Source organism: Barbatula barbatula (assembly GCF_947034865.1).
Source record: "Barbatula barbatula genome assembly, chromosome: 7".
In the NCBI taxonomy this organism is placed as follows: domain Eukaryota; kingdom Metazoa; phylum Chordata; class Actinopteri; order Cypriniformes; family Nemacheilidae; genus Barbatula; species Barbatula barbatula.
In genome coordinates this window covers 14,479,642-14,498,019 of record NC_136770.1, presented here as the reverse complement: position 1 = coordinate 14,498,019, position 18,378 = coordinate 14,479,642, and the positions used below count along the sequence as shown (strand labels likewise).

General features: G+C 39.2%; 3 protein-coding genes across 3 annotated transcripts in view; 2 read left to right on the top strand and 1 right to left on the bottom strand.

Moving 5' to 3' along the window:
- The first annotated feature begins 884 nt into the window (after positions 1–884).
- Positions 885–6,033, top strand: krt18b (keratin 18b). Its single transcript, XM_079460356.1, has 7 exons — positions 885–1,614; positions 3,324–3,406; positions 3,523–3,679; positions 3,931–4,095; positions 4,181–4,306; positions 4,430–4,650; positions 4,746–6,033. Exons 1-7 carry the CDS (start codon positions 1,195–1,197, stop codon positions 4,774–4,776), a joined length of 1,203 nt encoding a protein of 400 aa, XP_079316482.1. The 5' UTR covers positions 885–1,194; the 3' UTR covers positions 4,777–6,033.
- Positions 6,034–7,329: 1,296 nt separating this feature from the next.
- Positions 7,330–11,653, top strand: LOC306896144 (fidgetin-like protein 2). The gene is made up of 2 exons (XM_079459847.1): positions 7,330–7,473; positions 9,548–11,653. Exon 2 carries the CDS (start codon positions 9,556–9,558, stop codon positions 10,378–10,380), a length of 825 nt encoding a protein of 274 aa, XP_079315973.1. The 5' UTR covers positions 7,330–7,473; positions 9,548–9,555; the 3' UTR covers positions 10,381–11,653.
- A 1,375-nt stretch (positions 11,654–13,028) lies between these two features.
- scn8ab (sodium channel, voltage gated, type VIII, alpha subunit b) overlaps positions 13,029–18,378 on the bottom strand; it is a 53,234-nt gene continuing 47,884 nt past the window's right edge. Inside the window, exon 27 of the mRNA XM_079460438.1 lies at positions 13,029–18,347. Coding sequence (XP_079316564.1) covers positions 17,191–18,347 — 1,157 coding nt within the window. The 3' untranslated portion in view covers positions 13,029–17,190. The remainder of the gene's footprint in view (positions 18,348–18,378) is intronic.

Sequence of the window (18,378 nt, the reverse complement as noted above, 5' to 3'; positions counted from 1 at the left end):
CGTGTAACTTTACGCCTATAGACTGTATTTCAAACATTTTTTTATAAATTACACGTAAGAAATCTGTAAAAAAATGTTTACATGGATGTTATCTAAATAGGTCTCCGGCACTTTCAAAAGTTTGATACAATATGATAAACACTGCTGATAATGTTAGGACTATCAAAACAGGCCAAAAAAAAGGTGAACCCGAAAGAAGGTTCAACTTTCAAGCAAATTGTTTGTGCAGACTTTCTTTCAGGTTGTGGGTGTGTACAGCCTTTAGGTGTTCTGTTGTATAGATCACTGATATTTCTAAGGAACGTCATCATCGTGACAACTACGCTTTTTATTTTCTGTTATTGTCAGATTACAAAAGCTGTGGCATTAGAAGTTCACAGTGTTCTCTGTTCAGTCCAAATGTGAAATGTGATAAAAAGTATATTTTGCAAGTTTTTTGATACGGCTCTCCACTTTTGAGCATTGAGCTTATATCAACATGGAGTATACTTTGATATAGCGCATTGCATATTTGAACAGTTATGTCATTTTGAGCCGGACACCTTAAAAGGTCAAGAGTGAGGAAGACTGTTTAGTTGTAGCTTTAAGAAAAAAGCATAAAATGAGAATTTTTTTAAATAAAAATTTCCAATGCTTTAATAGTTCTATGGTTTTGATATACTGAAAGGTGGAATCTATGGACGGAAGGATATTTTACAAAATAAAGGGACTTTTGGGAAAAGGTACTCATAGGTGTAGCCTATCCCTACGGGCTCGATCAAAATCAGAAGCCATTGTTTACCGCCTCAGCCTCTGTTCTCATCAGCTGAACCTGTAATTTAAGATTTCACTACAGCATTGTGGGATTGAAAGTATAAATGAGCCTGATCTCAGTGCTGTATCTTGTTGCAGTATGAACATGTGGCCTTGGCCAGATGAGCTCAGTCATTGGAGTTCAGATGGTAGAAAGGAAAAGAGAGGATGTGGGCGTCAGGGAACTCAAAAAAAAGAACGGGGGGAGAAATTGACCATGTGGGCAGGGTCTTAGTCGATCAGCGCGCGTGTCTTTTAGTCAGACCGAGAAAAAGGAGGAACAGCGAGAGTTTTGAGGGAGTATAAAAGCCTCACAGTTCTGTTCCTGTAGCTCTTCAGGGTTGACGTCCCCACCACGCACTCAGTTTCTCTAGCAGTTTGTACTTCCTTCCTCAAAACACCATGAGCTACTACGCACCTCAGGCATCTCACATCTCCTTCACCCGCTCTGTGCCCGTACACCGTGCCGCTAGCACGTATGGCGGGGCGGGAGGTCATGGTACAAGGATCTCCTCTGCCTCAGCCATGTCTCTCCGTTCTGCCCCTAGAAGCGGGGGCATTTCTGCTTCCTCTGCCTTCAAGGTGAGCTCTGCAGGCATGGGCGCTGGCTCGGGGGGGTCCCTGAAAATGGGCATGGGCGATGAGAGAGGCCATATGCAGAATCTGAATGATCGCCTGGCCGCTTATCTGGAGACGGTGAGAAGGCTGGAACAGGAGAATGGCAAACTGGAGAGTCAGATCAGAGAGGCCCTAGAGAAAGGAGGACCAGAGGCCCGCGATAATAGCAAGTACAACTCCATTCTGGATGATCTGAGGAAGCAGGTAAAAGATAATGTTGGGCTAGACATGCTTTGCATGTGCCAAAGTGTGTTTTTTTGTGGGGGGTTGAAGGTTTAGAGAGTTGAAGGGACCCAGATGTTTTGTGTTTCAGCAGTCTGGATGAAATTGGAGACACATTAAAAATGTGTGCAGAAACTCTTTATATTGTATATGTATATAAGAATATAATATATTATATTGTTGAATTTTATATAGTTCAAAATGAAAGTTTATTTTAAAAACCGTTGTGTGCTTATGAAACTCGCAAAAAGTTTTCAACTATTACAACTATTGAACAAAACCTGAGCCATTATCGTGTCAAAGTTGTTTTTTTAAATTTAGTAGTCCATGAGAAACCTTCAGTCTATAACAAATGACTTCTCATCTGAATGAAGGGTGTGGCACACAATCTTTTCTTCTCCCTTTCTTTTCTTTTGTGGTTGTTCTATTTCTCTCTATTACTACAAGGGAATTCCAGGTTGTAAACCAGTGTAACCATAGAGACGGCCAACATAAATAAAACACTTGTAATAATTTCTAAACTATTACAAGAACGTTTGACGAACTACTGGCAGCTGAAACTTCCTATAAAGTAACAGACCGCACAGTCATAATGCAAAACAGATGTGGGATGAACAGTCACACGCATACATTAACGCACACAGTCACAAATGTGCACAAGACTGCAACTGCTACAGAACTTGAACAACATATGTGGTTGTGTCATTATAAAACATTGAGAAAGTATAAATATATAGGACTTGTTAACCTTTCGCGGTTGTAAAACTACAAAACAGATATGTGAGCTAGAAATCCTTAGAATACTTCATTATATTATATTATAGGGATAGTTTGCCCAAAAATAGAAATGCAGTTATCATTTCTTCACTGTGTGAGTTTCTTCTTCTGTGTTACACAAAAGAGGATATTTCGAAAAATGTCTCTATAGTTTTGTGTCCGTACAATGGAAGTCAAATGGGGCCCTTTGTTGTTTGGTTACCAACGTTCTTTAAAACATCTTCTTTAGTGCTCTGCAGAAGAAAGAAAGTCATAAATGTTTGGAATGACAGGAGGGTGACAAAACGATATGAGAATTTTCATTTATGGGTAAACTAAGATAACCTGTTGCCACAAGCATTATGCAAAAGCTTGTGATAAAGCACACGTTTCCTCTTGCAGCTGTGACATATGGAAGAACTTTGTAGGAGTTTGATATTTCTATACAAAACACTGCACAAATGGATAACACACACAGTCTCTCGATAAAGACATACACACATGCTTTAGACCTCAAAACAGAAAATTCCCTTTTCACATTTCATTCTTGTTAGTTTGAACATGTTTCCATGCTCCAATGTTTCATACTAAAAAATGTTATGTAAAGAAAGTTACACAGAATTATTTAATATATTACAAAATCTGATTTTTACAAAAAACTATTTGGTTCAACTTAAAAAATAAAGTTACCTGGTTGCCTTAAAATTATAAGTAAATTCAACTTAACAATATTAGTTAACTAAATGAATTTGATGCTGAGATCATTCCAGTGGATTAGAAAACAACTGATTTGAGAGATGCCAGTTTGAAGAATGCTCTAATTCTTATCTTGCTATTTCGGAGAGAGTTGCTACAAGATACAGGTTTTATATGACTGCTGAAAACAGATCTTCCTTTGAAGAAGCGTGGTGAAATGCTTCCTGTTTTGCCTGCAGGTTTTTGATGCCACTGTGGACAATGCAAGTCTTGTTCTGCAGATTGACAACGCTCGCCTGGCTGCAGATGACTTCAAAGTCAAGTCAGTATTTAATTATAGTTACATGCCATTGGTTACAACAAGAATTTCAAAAATGTTTTAACATATTCCAAATCCCCTTTAGCAGAATTCACAAACATATTGCATGTGTGTTCCAGATTTGAGAATGAAATGATCATCAGGCAGTCAGTGGAAGCAGACATTGGAGGTCTGAAGAGGGTCATTGATGACACCAATATTGGTCGCATGAATGTGGAGTGTGAAATTGAGTCCTTGAAAGAGGAGCTTCAATTCCTCAAGAAGAATCATGATAATGTGAATATACAGTCTAAGTGTTTGGACTTCTTACAGAATTATTACCAGTTGTATATCAAACGGCATAAACAATTATTAGGCCCAACACAACAACATTGACGCATTGACTGCACAGAACTTACACACACTTCAGCTTTAAATAAACTACAATGTGTCTTTTATCACTAACCAGATGTTACTGAACAACATCTTAATGTCCAACCCTCAATGCATTTCCATGTCTCAGATTTCCTCTCTGTTCAATTGTGTAGGAAGTTGGAGAGTTACGAAACCAGATCACCCATTCAGGAGTTCAGGTTGATGTTGACGCACCCAAGGGGCAGGATATGTCTCAAGTGATGGTAGAAATGAGAGCCAACTATGAAAAACTGGCTCTTAAAAATGTAGAAGAACTTAAAATGTGGCATGAAAACCAGGTACAGAAAAAGATGACACAAATCTCTTGCCACCAAATTACTTTAAACATGATCTCAAGCTTTCTAAAACCAAATCTCTCCCCAGATGTCAGAAGTCCAGGTGCAGGTAGCTCAGAACACAGAAGCATTACAAGGTGCCCAAATGGAGTTGAATGACCTTCGACGACAGATTCAGACTCTTGAAATAGAGCTTGCTTCTCAACAAAACCTGGTAATAAACCATGTGCACATATACAGGATTTTATGAAGGTTTCTGATAAATGTGGAGGTTTTAGTAGGATAATTTGAGCATGTTGAAGATGTGTTCTTAATTATTCTAATACTCAATTTCTAGAAAGCATCGCTTGAAGACACGCTAAGGAATACCGAGATACGTTCAAATGGAGAGGTGGAGAAGTATAATAACATCACATTGCAGCTTGAATCTGAGCTGGGACAGCTGAGGTCAAATATCACGGAGCAGGGTCAAGAATACGAAGCCCTGCTCAACATGAAGATGAAACTGGAGGCAGAAATAAGCATGTACAAGGAACTCCTTGATGGAGGAGACTTCAAGTAAGGAGATCTTATGAAGCATAAGATCATATAATGTATAATGTAATGTTGTTTTTAAAATGTTACTGATCTCTACTATTCTTTTTGTTGTTCAGGCTCCAGGATGCCCTAGATGACAGAGATTAAAATTTCTGGTGCCAATTTGGAAACTCAACTCAACAATCTTAATGTTTTATTAACATTTTTGGAATGGATTCAAATGAAAACCTGTGGCAAATCTTTATCCTCTGTTTTCTTTTGAAAATCCCCTTGCAATTTTTCGACTACAATATATTCGGGACAGATGTTGGTGTCTGGATAGACTGTACAGCACAGCTCTATTATATCTTTATCCATCTGCAATTGTCATTCCATATAACATTTTTCAACAACAAACATGCAAGTTAATAAATAAGGGAATTTAGGCATCGAAAACAAACTGAAAATCTTTAGACATATAAAATATTAGGTAGGTTGCATGCTGGTTGCAAGATGCCCATGATGGGAGCACCAACAATTTGAACGTGATCTTCTGATTGTTCAAAAGGTAGCTGAACAGGCAGAAATCCCACTGTGTTTGCAGGGCCTTAGCAAAACATATGAATTTACAAGGTCAATTATAGTGTCCTAAATCTATATACTCAGTCCTGAAAACACAATGTGTATATGTTTCTTTGGGAACAGCATTGATTATTAAAAGCTTATCAATTCCTTGTACCTTCAAACAGCAAGGGTTAGGGCTGAAGTGCAGTTTAACAGAACAAACTAGACATAACAGACCAGAAATAAAGCTACTGTTACCATAACATACAAAGAAGACACAATCTTACACCAAAGCATGGGAAACACAAGATCTGTAAACCAGGGGTGAAGACATACACTGTATTTACAGATTTTCCAAGTAGGCCTATTATTTAAAAAAAAACAGTGGATTTTTCATGTATTTTAGAAAGACGATCAAAAAAACAGGAGAAACATTTAATTTTACAGGTTTCTTTCTGGTGCCCCAGCTGCCGGTACATCTCCTTTTTTACAGGTTGGTCATTTTAAATATGACTAAAAAACAATAAATTACAGACAAGGACAGCAAATTTACAAGAAAACTAGGGAAAAGATGTAATTTTAAGGAAAAAAACGGATAGTTTACATCTAGCGCTCCAGCTGCCAGAAAATTATAATTATTTTATAATAACCAGTGCAGGTACGAACGAACAGGAACAGAAAATATGAAAAAACTAAAGAAAATAAAAGTCTATATAATAAAAGTGAATGGACTTGTCCTGGTTACACTAGGGATTCTCTCTCTCTCTCTCTCTCTCTCTCTCTCTCTCTCTCTCTCTCACTCTCTCTCTCTCTCTCTCTCTCTCTCTCTCTCTCTCTCTCTCGCTCCCTCTCTCTCTCTCTCTCTCTCTCCTTATCCTTTCACTATGTGAAATATACACATGAAATATGTACTTAAATATACATTTTAGGTTACACTTCCTTTCACAGTGCCCGTCTTACAGTGTAATTACAGTTAAGTACTGATTATCAAAAATGAACCACATGTACTTACTTTAGGGTCAGGATTAGGGTTTGGTTAAGTTGTAGTTGTAATTATGCATAATTTATAGTAAATACTGTAGTCAATACATGTAACATGCATAATAAGGGCATCGAAAAAAACAATTTATTTTTCTACATTAAATGTGACCCTGGACAACAAAAGTCTTATGGGTCAATTTTTCGAAATTGAGATTTTTACATCAACTGAAAGCTGAATAGTTAAGCTGAATAATTATTGATATATGGGTTGTTAAGATGGGACAATATCTGGTGGAGATACAAGAGTGTAAAATTCTGGAAGTAAAGGGTGCAAAAAAAATTATATTGAGAAAATCGCCTTTGAAGTTGTTAATCCGAGGCACTGTAGCAGGCCAACCACTCACAAAAATAAAGTTTTTATATATTTTGTGTTGAAAATTTACAAAATATCTTTATGGAACATGATCTATACTTAATATCCTAATGATTTTTGCATAAAAGAAAAATCTATAATTTTGACCCACACAATGTATTTTTGGCTTTTACTAAAAATGTTCCCGTGCTACTTAAGTTTTGTGATCCAGGGTGACAAATATGCATTTTGTGCGGCCTTATGAAATATGCTTTTATTTGCAAGTCTACAAAAAAATCTGTTTTTTAACATTGGTCTGCTGTAACAATTCTTGAAAGTTTTTGATGAGGAGCAGATGAGACGTCTGCATTTCTCATTTATGTGGAAAAAATCGCCTTCACACACCATAAGCGCCCTCAGCTGTTGGCTTGACGTCATACAATTATATTCAGAGATTTGTAGCACCAGAAATATGCGTCATAACGCAAACGTTTAAATTACAAATAAGTAATAAGGAGTAATAATAATAACTCCAAATAAATATATGAATACAAATATTTGTCTTGAAATCCGAACTGATTTGCACTATTTGAGTCATTAAGGTCAAACTAATGGAAATGTCATTTGTGTGGATGATTTACAAATCAAGACACTGGCCATTTGAAAGCGTTAGATAAACAGTGACAGAAAACACTTTTGTTTAACTGTAAAAACATACTAAAGAGATTCCCCTTCTCTCTCCCATTTAAACGCATTGAATAGAAAGAGAGGGCGGGGGATGGGAGGGGAGGGTTCTTGTGGGGGAGGGGCTGTGCATGTGCGCTGTTGTCACAGGGATTGAGGGAGGTAGCACGGAGTAAAGCGAAGAAAAAAGAAGAGACAAAAAAAGAAAGTGTATCTGAAGGCATGGCATCGTAAACTTGGATATATACCAAGAACTGTTACGTGCAATGGAAATACGCAAAGAGGTACTGGAACGTTTATTAATGCATGCACCATTTTTAACACCGTAACTAATATACAGTGTCTAAAATGATGCCTCTCTGACTTGCTGATCTGTTTAAAACTAGAGTGTGTACGTTAAGTGTAAGAGAGGAGAATTTTACTTTGTTACTATAAAAATACATAAGTTACATTTCTATTTTTGCGTATTCTGTAAATAAATGCATGTAAGCCTGCGGGAGAGAAAGGGGCGCAATGCAGGGTGGAATAATACCTTGCGCTCCCATTCTCTATTTAGCCTAAAGCATGTGTGTTAATGAACAATTGTGAAACAAATATTACAAATCAATAACATAAACAAACAATTCGCAAAACAAACCCACTGAATCGGAGCTGAATTAAAAAAAAGCATGGTGAGTAAATGCATGTTAAAGGAGCAATCACCTTTCAAATGAAAATTCTGTCATCATTTATTTACTCACCCTCTTGTCATTTCAAAGCTGTATGACTTTCTTCCACAGAACACTAAAGAAGATATTTTGAAGAATGTTGTAAACAGCCCCCCATTCACTTGCATTGGTTACAATAGAAGTGAATGTTGGGATGTGCTGATCTGTTACCAACATTTCAGAATATCTTCTTTTGTGTTCTGCAGAAGAAAGAAAGTCATACAGGTTTAAAATGACAAGAGGGCCAGTAAATGATAACAGAATTTTCATTTTGAAGGTGAACTGCTCCTTTATTGTGTGTGTGAATTCGTGCCATCTTGAATCCTGCAGCAGAAAAAGTGTGTGCTTTACAGAGTAATGACTTAACCAGCTGTTTCTGTCTTCTCATCTCATGAACACTTAAACCATCGTGAAAAACTTATTGTGTATTAAAGTTTCACTGATAACATACACTGTGAGCTACAAAATTGCCAGCAATTACCAGAAAAGGTCATTTGTAGTTCATGAAATGAATTATATCATTGCCAGATAATGTCATTTGTAGTTCATGAAATGAATTATATCATTGACTAACTACTTTTGCAAATCATCAGTAATTTGACTTGTTAAATTATAAAAGGTGAAGTTCAGCCAGCGGTACATGTTTATATATGTGTGTGTGCAAAGGATGTGCTTTGTAAATAGATCCCAGGCTAAATTCTTGGCATTCCGGGTGCAGCCGTATTTATGGAGGGGATCCTGTCTCTCACAGGAACTTCTAGGACGTGTGTGAATTGGAGGGGAGCAACCAAATATACATACAGAAACCATACAAACAGCACAAAACAAAAAATCCAATGAGATGTATGTACAAAAACGAGCACATGGCTATATTTTTCAAATGAACAAGAGTATTTGTGTCTAGCAAGGATTTGTTGGGATAAGAGAGGAAACTGACAAATGTGTCAGTATTCTTCTGTCCGTCTCCGTTCTAAAACTTCAATCTGTCTATACTAATCTGCCCTGGTCTTCCAGAACAGATAGAAATAGACACGCACACACGTACACAAATTATGCTGATCGTAAATCCAACAGTCAATCGCTCATTTAATTTGTCTCGCACTCTTTAAAATGTGTGAGATTACGGACCGTGCAACCTTGAGATTATGGTCCCAGATTAAGATGCGAAGAATAGATCAAATTTTGTCAGGATTACTAAACACTTCCATATGGTGAATGCTGGTTGCTGCCCAGTTAGATTTTTTTATGTCTTGAGATGTACAGTATTACTGTTTAATTACAATGAGTTTTATTGATGGTGTAGTAACACATCAAGAAAGCCGCACTATTTCAAGGTGCACTCTATAATTTTTCCCTGAATTAAAACTGTATCACAAAGAAATAAACACTACAGATTCCAAATAATCTGCAGACACGTGTGATAAAGACCTACAGTAATGGGTGTCTGCCTGTTTTTTATTACATGACCAGTTGGACCTTTTTCATAATGGAATACTTTAAGCCTCATCCTTGCCACTAGGTGGCAGTACGTCCAAGATCACTGCCATATCAGACTGTATCAACCAAAATTAATGAGTGCACCGTGAAACACGAAAATCCATTTATCACATATGTGAAAGTGTACAGTATATTTACCTTCTTACTTTCTCAGGTGTGGTAATGATGCAGTGGTCATCCGATGATGTCTATGATGTCTCCTCCACCACATCACCTCCAGTTCACCCTAAGCCCCTCCCGTTCCCACAGCCTAGTCGCCCCGGATTCTCAGGCTACACAGACGATATCAGCGCCCTGAGTGCTTCTAGCTTGCTGAAGCGTTATGCTGAGAGGTATTCCTTCAGCTCTGCCTTACCGGAGCACGGGAGTTTCCTAAGGAGCGAGCAGCACCAGGAGGCATGGCCTGTCGGATACGGTGCAGAGGGCCCCCCTGGTTTAGATACATTAAAGGGGAGCGGAAGTGATCTTACAGTGCAGCAATACAACGGTGGCCCTACATCTCAGGATTACCCTTCATCTTACAGTTCCCAACACCTGCTGCCCAAACCATCCTATCTCCCCTCACCAGCGTTTGCCTTACCGTCTGCATACCTGCCTCCCACACCGGGCTATGCTTATCCCCAGCAGTGCGGTCTTACCGCCGGTTACCCCCACAGCACGCCGCCTTTGCTGCCCTCGAGCCTGCACACACCCACGCCCTTGAATGCCCTCCACGTTCACGCCGAACCTCCACGCAACAGGAAGTTCGGCTTCGACCAACCCAAAACCGCCAGAGTGTCTCCTTACACAATCAGGGACAAGAGCGATCGACAAAGCGGCGATGTAGGGAACGTTAACGAAAGCTGCGGGACGGACGTCCAAAGCTACCGCCCGGAAAGACTGTCCTCTCATACCGATATTGAGGTAGATTCTGTCGGTAAGACCGGTAATGTGCAGCCACTGGAGGCACGGTCTTATGGAGGTTCAGGACAGTACTCATATCCTTAAGTTTACTTGATTAAGTCAATCAGGCAAATGTTTTGGTACAAGTTTATAATATAGGAATCCTCAGGACAGATGTTTGGCAGTAGATCAGTTGTGAACTAAAAATATGTCTCTTCTATGCACATTATCGTTCCTCTGATTTCTACACCGATTAGTGTTAAATCACTCTACAATGTTAATCAGGTAACACAAATACTTTCTTTCATTCCTTATCTTGTCTTTAAAATCACCTTATACTCTATAATTATGTTGTGCAGTGAAGCACATTATGGTGAAGAACTCTTATCCACCACACCAACCAATGAAATCCAAGCCAAAGACCGAAAGGGTTAAATTGAAATGGAAAGAGAAAGAGAAATAAGCTATTCTCAAGCTTATTTAGCATCTTGGGTCCTCCTTCAAACACAACAATGAAACCTGCATTTTAAATATGAGTACAGATATGAATGTTTCACAATGATGAGTCGTTATTGTAATTCAAACTTTTATCAGTGATATAAGAACTCTTACATTATAGCAATATTAGATAAATACAGTATGTATCCTTTGAATGTAAATCGAATTTCCCTCAGGAATTGTGAATGAAGCCATACTTATTATCTTATACAAAAGTCTGAGTTTGACAGATGTTTTGGTATTTTATTATCTACGTAGCTTAGATTATTTGCCTTCTCCGACACGGGTTGAAGATGTAAAAGGAAAAACTGAATGTGTTTGTAAAATCTATGTTTTTGTCGTTGATGTACTACGGAACTGTATTCATTAATCTGGGTTAGTAAACACACTCCTAATAACAAAAACAAATTTATTTTTAAAGATAATGATTTATAGCATTTTTTCATATCAAATAGTAATGTATCCCAACTTTCACGGTGTCATTTAGGGCTGGAAAAGTGCTTAGCAGTCTTTCTTCTACTATTCCCCTATTGTGAGTTTTACTATGGAAACCCACAGAGCTGTCCCAGCCCCCTAAAGCTGATCACTGGATGTGCTTTCTTCTGACCCTTTGACCTCCACCCATTCTGTTTTAAAAGAGGTATGCGAACGAATAAAGATCTTTTGTTGTGGTGAGGTAAGCAGGGCACACACTGAAATGTACAAACAAAACTGCAAATTACAGTCCAGCTAATATTTAATATACACGAAGCTCCAGTCTGGGAAAATGTAAACAAATATCTACCTCATCTTTATAATGCTGTATGTTCAGAATATGCAATTGTGTGTTACGTGTCAATGTCTACCTCAAAAATAGATGAAATAAAGTGTTGTACCAATGCACAGTTTGCTTTTTTGCGTTTTACCAAAAAAAGGTGTGAAAAAAGTATTCATTCAATAATATTAACAAGAAGAAAATACTCCTATGATAACTGCAGTATTTTCCAAAACATTGCTGTTGTAAGATTGCACAATGTATAATTAATGCTATAACTGTCTGTTTTGATTACAGTTAACATAATTTATACTTTACTTGCATATGCATTAGCACAGTAGATCCCAACAGGCCAAATGCACAGCTGGTGCTGCAAGGTCACCTTGTCCCCTGTCCAGCATGACATTCATATATCATTATCTTTAATTCCCAATAGCAATCCCAACCGTATTGATGTGCAGATGTGTCTCTGGGTCTTCTTTGTTAAGAATTTTTTAATTATTTTTTACAAAGTTTGTTCTAATGTAAACGACAACCTTTAATGCTATAATTTTGCAACCCCCCCCCCCCCACCCAAGCTCCCTGCAGTCAAAGTGCAGTCGAGTGTGATAGATGCTCTTCTTTCCATCCACCCCCTCCCCACAGCCTCCAGGCTTTGTTTTACATTCAATCTGAAACTTGATTTTCAATGACACATTACAAATTAAATTGAAAACAACATTCATTTGTGTTTTTAAATGTGCGTTCCTTTCCTTTTCTGCTGTTGAATAAATGAAAAATATTTACAGTATCGCCCACAATTTATTACAAACGTTTAGCAACAGTTAGCCATCATGGACAGATTGCCTGTGTTCACATTTTTTTATGTATTCATCTGTGTATATGGCATTTTTACAAAGGTGTGGCAATTTTTCCTCTGCTTGATCTACAGTTTGACCTCTAGGTGTCAGCATACGTCCAACGACTGCCATATTGTAACAAGCAAAAAATGATTTTTTTACAGGTTTGACATTACAGAATTTTCATTTTTGGGTGAACCATCCCTTTATGGCAAAATAATACATTGTATACAAGTTTATCCATAACCTGCACTGTGTCAGATCCAGTAATAGAAATGTTATAATTTTTAAATCTCAACATATTTCAGTTAGTATGAATTTTCCTTTTCCAATTTATCTGAGAATGGGGAAGGTTTGAGGGTGAAATGTTCCCTCAGAGTAAAACAAAACTTTTTCATACATATACTGTCCACAGTTGAACATAAACAACCAGAACCCTGATGTAAATAAGGTGGCTTTCTTGCAGTTGTTAAATTGAGTTTTTTTACATTGAAAAAAATGACACTTCACCTTTAAATATTCATTTTTCCATTTATCCATACAGTACCAAATTTGCGCTACACAAACACGCTTTATGCACATGCTCTTGTATCCAAAAATGAAATACATTACCGGTGTCCTCACCGGAAGTAAGAAAAACACAAGCACTCAAGCGTAACTGGAAGGCTGCTTTATTGTTTGGAAAAAGGTTTCGTGCTCAAATGAAGACAATCTTTCACAGATTCTCGCTAAGTCAAGTGGTTGTGCAACACACCCTCTCCTCTCCAACATCAGTGGCAGGAGATAAAGAACAACATTATGAACCAAAAACCACTTGAGATATTGTCAGCAAAAGAAGGAAATAGCATCTCAGTCATGCTACAAAAGAATCGACAGAAATCAGTATTTATAGAAAAATTAAAACAAGTGGCTGAAAATTAACAGAAGCTGAGCACAGAAGTCAAACTGTATCTCTTTCTAGACACTCGACCTTTGAGAGATTCATCGAGTGACCGCTGCACTCCATTTTTTCGCCCCATGCTATCGGACAATCTCTGATGATGAAGTCAGGCTGATGCCAGTTAAGTTTTCTTTTTTCTTTTAATGTTTCTGTTTTTTGTCTTTTTTTTACATTTTGTGTTTTTTGTTTCTTTTTTGCTTTTTAATAGATGTCACAGACATTCTTTAGTACAGTTCTTCTCCCAGTGCTCATTTGAAACAAGCTCCACTTGTTTAGGAGAATTTTATGCAACATCATCTACATTGTCAACAAACGAAATCTGGCAGCAAAAGGCACCTTAAACAAACGTACAAAGACAAGAAAAGCATAAGGTAAAGCCTAACCACACCTAAAACTTCAAATTGCATTGCTGTGCATCTAAGAGATGAAGAACAAGCTAAGCTTTAAAGTCAAGCTGCAGTACACACATTTAAAGTGACTGAACTGCCACACACTTTCCCCCCAACCCCATCCCACACACTCGCTCTCAGACTCCGACTGAAAGATGATGGCATTTGGCGATTGGACTGGAAGATGAAAACAGAGAAGTGCATGTGTCCTCTGGTGCATATGTATGCAAGTTGGGTGGAAGGGGCGGTAAGATGTATTCACACAGGGTGTAAATGAATTGCTGGTAGTGCATTCCCCTCCCGAAAACGGGCGGCATAAGCCATAGCGAGCAGCCAGTACATCACCGTGCATTGAAAGCTGGACCCCACGCGGACATGCACTCCATCGAATACACGTGTACACAAGCACACGCTGTGGGCGCCAGGCCAGAAGTTTTGGTCGTTCACTGAATGTATTGCACAAAAGTAAACAAGCAAATGACAGCCAGTGGTGCTTCCCCTCCACACCAAGCAGAGGTCAACATGGAGGAGGACAGTGCTTTCTTATCGTATATACATACATATGTATACGTGTGCATATATATACACATATGTACATATACATGTATACGTAAATACATATGTAGTGTATAGCTCTATATATGCCTTGAGTTCTGTATAGATTTATATATACTTTTTGCTTTTAACATATATTGGAATTCCCTCTTTAATGTGAAAAGTGTCTCAAAAAAATCTACACCTTCTAACAAATATGTCAAAGTCTACAAGTGAGACCAGGGCAATGAGTGAAGCCATTCTAATAATAATGTTATAATTACTTTTCGGTATTCGAGTAATAGCAGTAATCTTTTAAAGTACTTCAGTATTTACAAAAAAACGATGCATGCCGTTAAATAAAATGATATATTACATTATTTATAGTTTCTTAAAAAGTTCATTCTTAACTTTTCAGCATTTTGTGCAGCTTATAACATAGCCTATACTGTACAATATATTTTTTGTAACTCGTTTTTTTTATTTAAATGACTGTTCTGTTATTTGTTATAGTCTATTTTTGTTCATTTTTGCGTTTTTACACTCGAGCCTGCATGGGTGCATAAATGAGAATGGTATGAGCATTGCTGAGCTTTTTGTTTTGGTTCGAGTCAACACCCTCGCATGCAGCAACTGGACCATCAGATGAAGGGTTAAGGGTAAACAGCTGACATCACAAAAAAAACTGAAAATGTAGTAGGGTTGATGTACGAGTTGCCCGGCTCACAGTAAATAAGCTTCTGCGGGACCAGTGCCTAATGGTTATTTGGCATTAATGTGGTGGTCTACTAATGAAAACAAGGCAGACCAGGGGTTGAAGAACTGCACGTTGAAATCAAAGGCCCTGTGTTCCATATAACAGAACTGTCCTGATTTTGCACATCGAATTTCATTGCCTCCAAGTGGTTTCTCATACCTAGAATAGAACAAACTCAGAAGCTGCTTGGGGTCAGCTCCATCTCAAATAGCCCTACGCTTTTCTTTCCATGAGTTTAATGAGGTGGGAGTGCTCCTGCCTTAGCTCCGCCCCATCTTACAAACATTCTCGGGACCCAACGTGAAGGCCCTTATTGATGACATCAGAGTCACAATGATACATCTGTGTTGTATCCTGAGAAGAATGGGAAAGCTCAACAAGCATTAGTCTGAAAGTGCTATAGGGGAGGGGATCGGTTCTTCCTCCCCTGAGACATTCCAGGAACTTCCAGACACACACTTAATAATGAAACAAACATCTTTGGCTTCTCTTTTGACAGCTGTGACTGCCCAACTGGCTCGCTGTCTTTCTCAAGTCGCAATGTCCTTGCCCTGGCTACAATCAAACCATTGCTGAAGATGTGATGGCTTCATAAACAGATAAAGTTCAGTTAGGGACAAACAAGTAATGAGACATATTACACATAAAACAGACACGCTGCAAAACTGGTTAAAGTAATATTCGTCTAAAATAAAACTGCCACTTTCCCAGAAACGGTTATAGCTCATCTAATCGTACCCCTGATTGAGGATAAAAAATGCCAACCAACTTGCTACACCCTAATAATGCCCGGACCGTCCCTCCGAACAGCCCCCCCCCCTGCCCCTCCCAGGACCCACCTACCATATAACCCGCGGCGTGGGCAGTGCCGTAGGTGAGGTAAGCGATATTGCTGCATACAAATAAAATAAGAAGCTTTAGGAATTACAGTGTTCATATTTGTATTGTTTCCTTCTGTCTCCATACGCACACAACTTTTCCCATCCGTTGTCTCCTGAGCAGCGAAAAATAGGATGACCCCTTTCTCTCCAATAATGTGCCACAATGCTAGCATTTGTTTCAATGTAAGTCACAGGCATTTTGCACCATCCCAAATCCTGTCTATTTAATCGTCTACTTCGTAATGGTAAGTAGAGGAGATGTTTGTAGAGGCCAATTGGGTTGTATCAGTATCAAATTATGCTCTATCAAGTTTCTGGTAGTAAATTTATCCAGTGGACAGCCTAAAACGTTATCAAGCCACTGTGGTGGTCAGTATTAGTGTTTCGTGGACTATGAATATTCATGCAAAATTTCTGATCAAAACATGCCATCATGCAAGTCATTTCTATGCATTGAACAAGCACAATACTTTGTTATTCATTTGGAGATGTGTATTGGGGGCCCCTGGTTATTGCCCCCGGTCCTATCGGTGTGGAAGCCCATGTAGAAAAAGCCTTTAGATGCAGGTATAACAAAGTTATCATGACACAAGTACTGAGGGTGACATGGGCAAAATGTCGAATGTGAATTTTTTCTCCCGCTTCTCCTTTTTTTGCCGCTCAAATATAATGTAAAGACCATGTAAAAGATATTCAACGCTAACAAACGCAAAGAGGCCGGTGGTAGTTTAGCCAGACTCTTGGCTTTGTTCACACTCATGTCAATCCGGCTCACTCGCAACACTTTCTCGAGTTCGTACACATTTATGAAATGAAACGGTGCAGACTCCTCCACCATCCGCTGCGGGAAGCTGATTCTGTCATGAATAGCAGTGTTTCTGGAACGACGCAGTTTGTAAGCATGGGATCGTAAGGGCGGTCAATCCCCGCTCTCCCGTGCGGATTATCGCATTCCCGCTCGGTGAGGAGTTCCATACTGAAGCACGATATAGCCCTCTAAAATACGTTTGATCAAGTATCAGTCTTTTGAAACTCGTATTTGATATTGTTTGAATCAAGTCTTGATGCAACAGTGTCACACAGGAAGCTGATTATGTTTGGTTTAACTTTTAAGAGTCTTCAAGCTTTGAGGAACCCCAACGCTTTTTCCGCATCGATGCACCTGTGACGCTTGTAAACAATTTTTTTGTTGAGTTACTTAAATATTGTTTTTAATCTGTACATCTGTATACTTGGATTCAGGGATTCCATTCACTTGAATTGACAGTTGTTTCGTTATTATATTGTCATGATCATTAAAACTGTCCATGAGTTTCTTCGTCCTTAACACTTGGATTCCCTGACGTCTTTTTGGTTTCTGCCTTTCTCTTTGCGTCCCTTTCCTTCGTTGTTGTCGTCTTGCTTTTCCTTCTCAGGCTTGGTAACGCTGTCGTAAGATGGCAGGGATGCGGTGGAGGGGGTGCCTTCTTTCTTCTCCTGATTGGCACCTCCGTTTTCAAGTTTGTTGTTGGCAGGCCTGCGCTTGCAGATGAAGCCCCGGTGTGCCAGGTGCGCGCGGAACGCTCTCTGGATCACCAGGGCCGACACCTCCTCCTGTTTGCGGCGCAGCGTGGTAGTGATGGGCTCATAGGAAACTTTGGAGGGATTTGCCGCCACGAAGCGCTCCTCCATTTGCTGCCGCATCATATCCAGGTCGCCGCTGTCACCCAGCACACGCTTGGTGAAGGCAAACAGAATGTCTAAGCAGTGTATGCGGTCGCCGCTTACCATTGGCAGATCCATGGCGATCAGCTCGATGATGTTTGGCTTTGGCACACGGAGAGGATGCTCTAACGTATCTGCAAAGTCTGGAAGCTTGGCAAACGTTATGAACTGACAAGCATCCGGGTCAAACTTCTCCCAGATCTCGTAGAAGGACTCAAAGTCATCTTCACACAGCGGATCTGCGCTCTCCTCAGTAGCAACGCTGAAGTTCTCCAAGATGATGGCGATGTACATGTTCACCACGATCAGGAAGGAAACAATGATGTACATGACAAAGAAGAAGATTCCCACTGAAGGATTACCACAGTCACCTTTAACGGTGGTTCCTGGGTTTTCTTTCTCAGGGTCGCAGTCAGGCGGATAGTTCAAGATTGGAGCTAAGAGACCGTCCCAGCCGGCTGACGTGGTGATCATGAATAGACAGATCATGCTATTGCCAAAGGTTTCAAAGTTATACATGTCATCGATTCCTACTTCTCGCTTTACGTAGGCAAAGTTAGACATGCCAAAAATGGAGAAGATGAACATGACGAGGAAAAGCAGCAGACCAATGTTAAACAGAGCAGGAAGTGACATCATCAGAGCGAACAGTAATGTCCGGATGCCCTTGGCTCCTTTGATGAGACGCAGAATGCGGCCGATTCGAGCCAGACGGATTACCCTGAACAAGGTTGGTGACACAAAGTACTTCTCAATCAGGTCTGCCAGGAACATACCTGAAAAACAGAGCAAAGAAAAACTTTAATA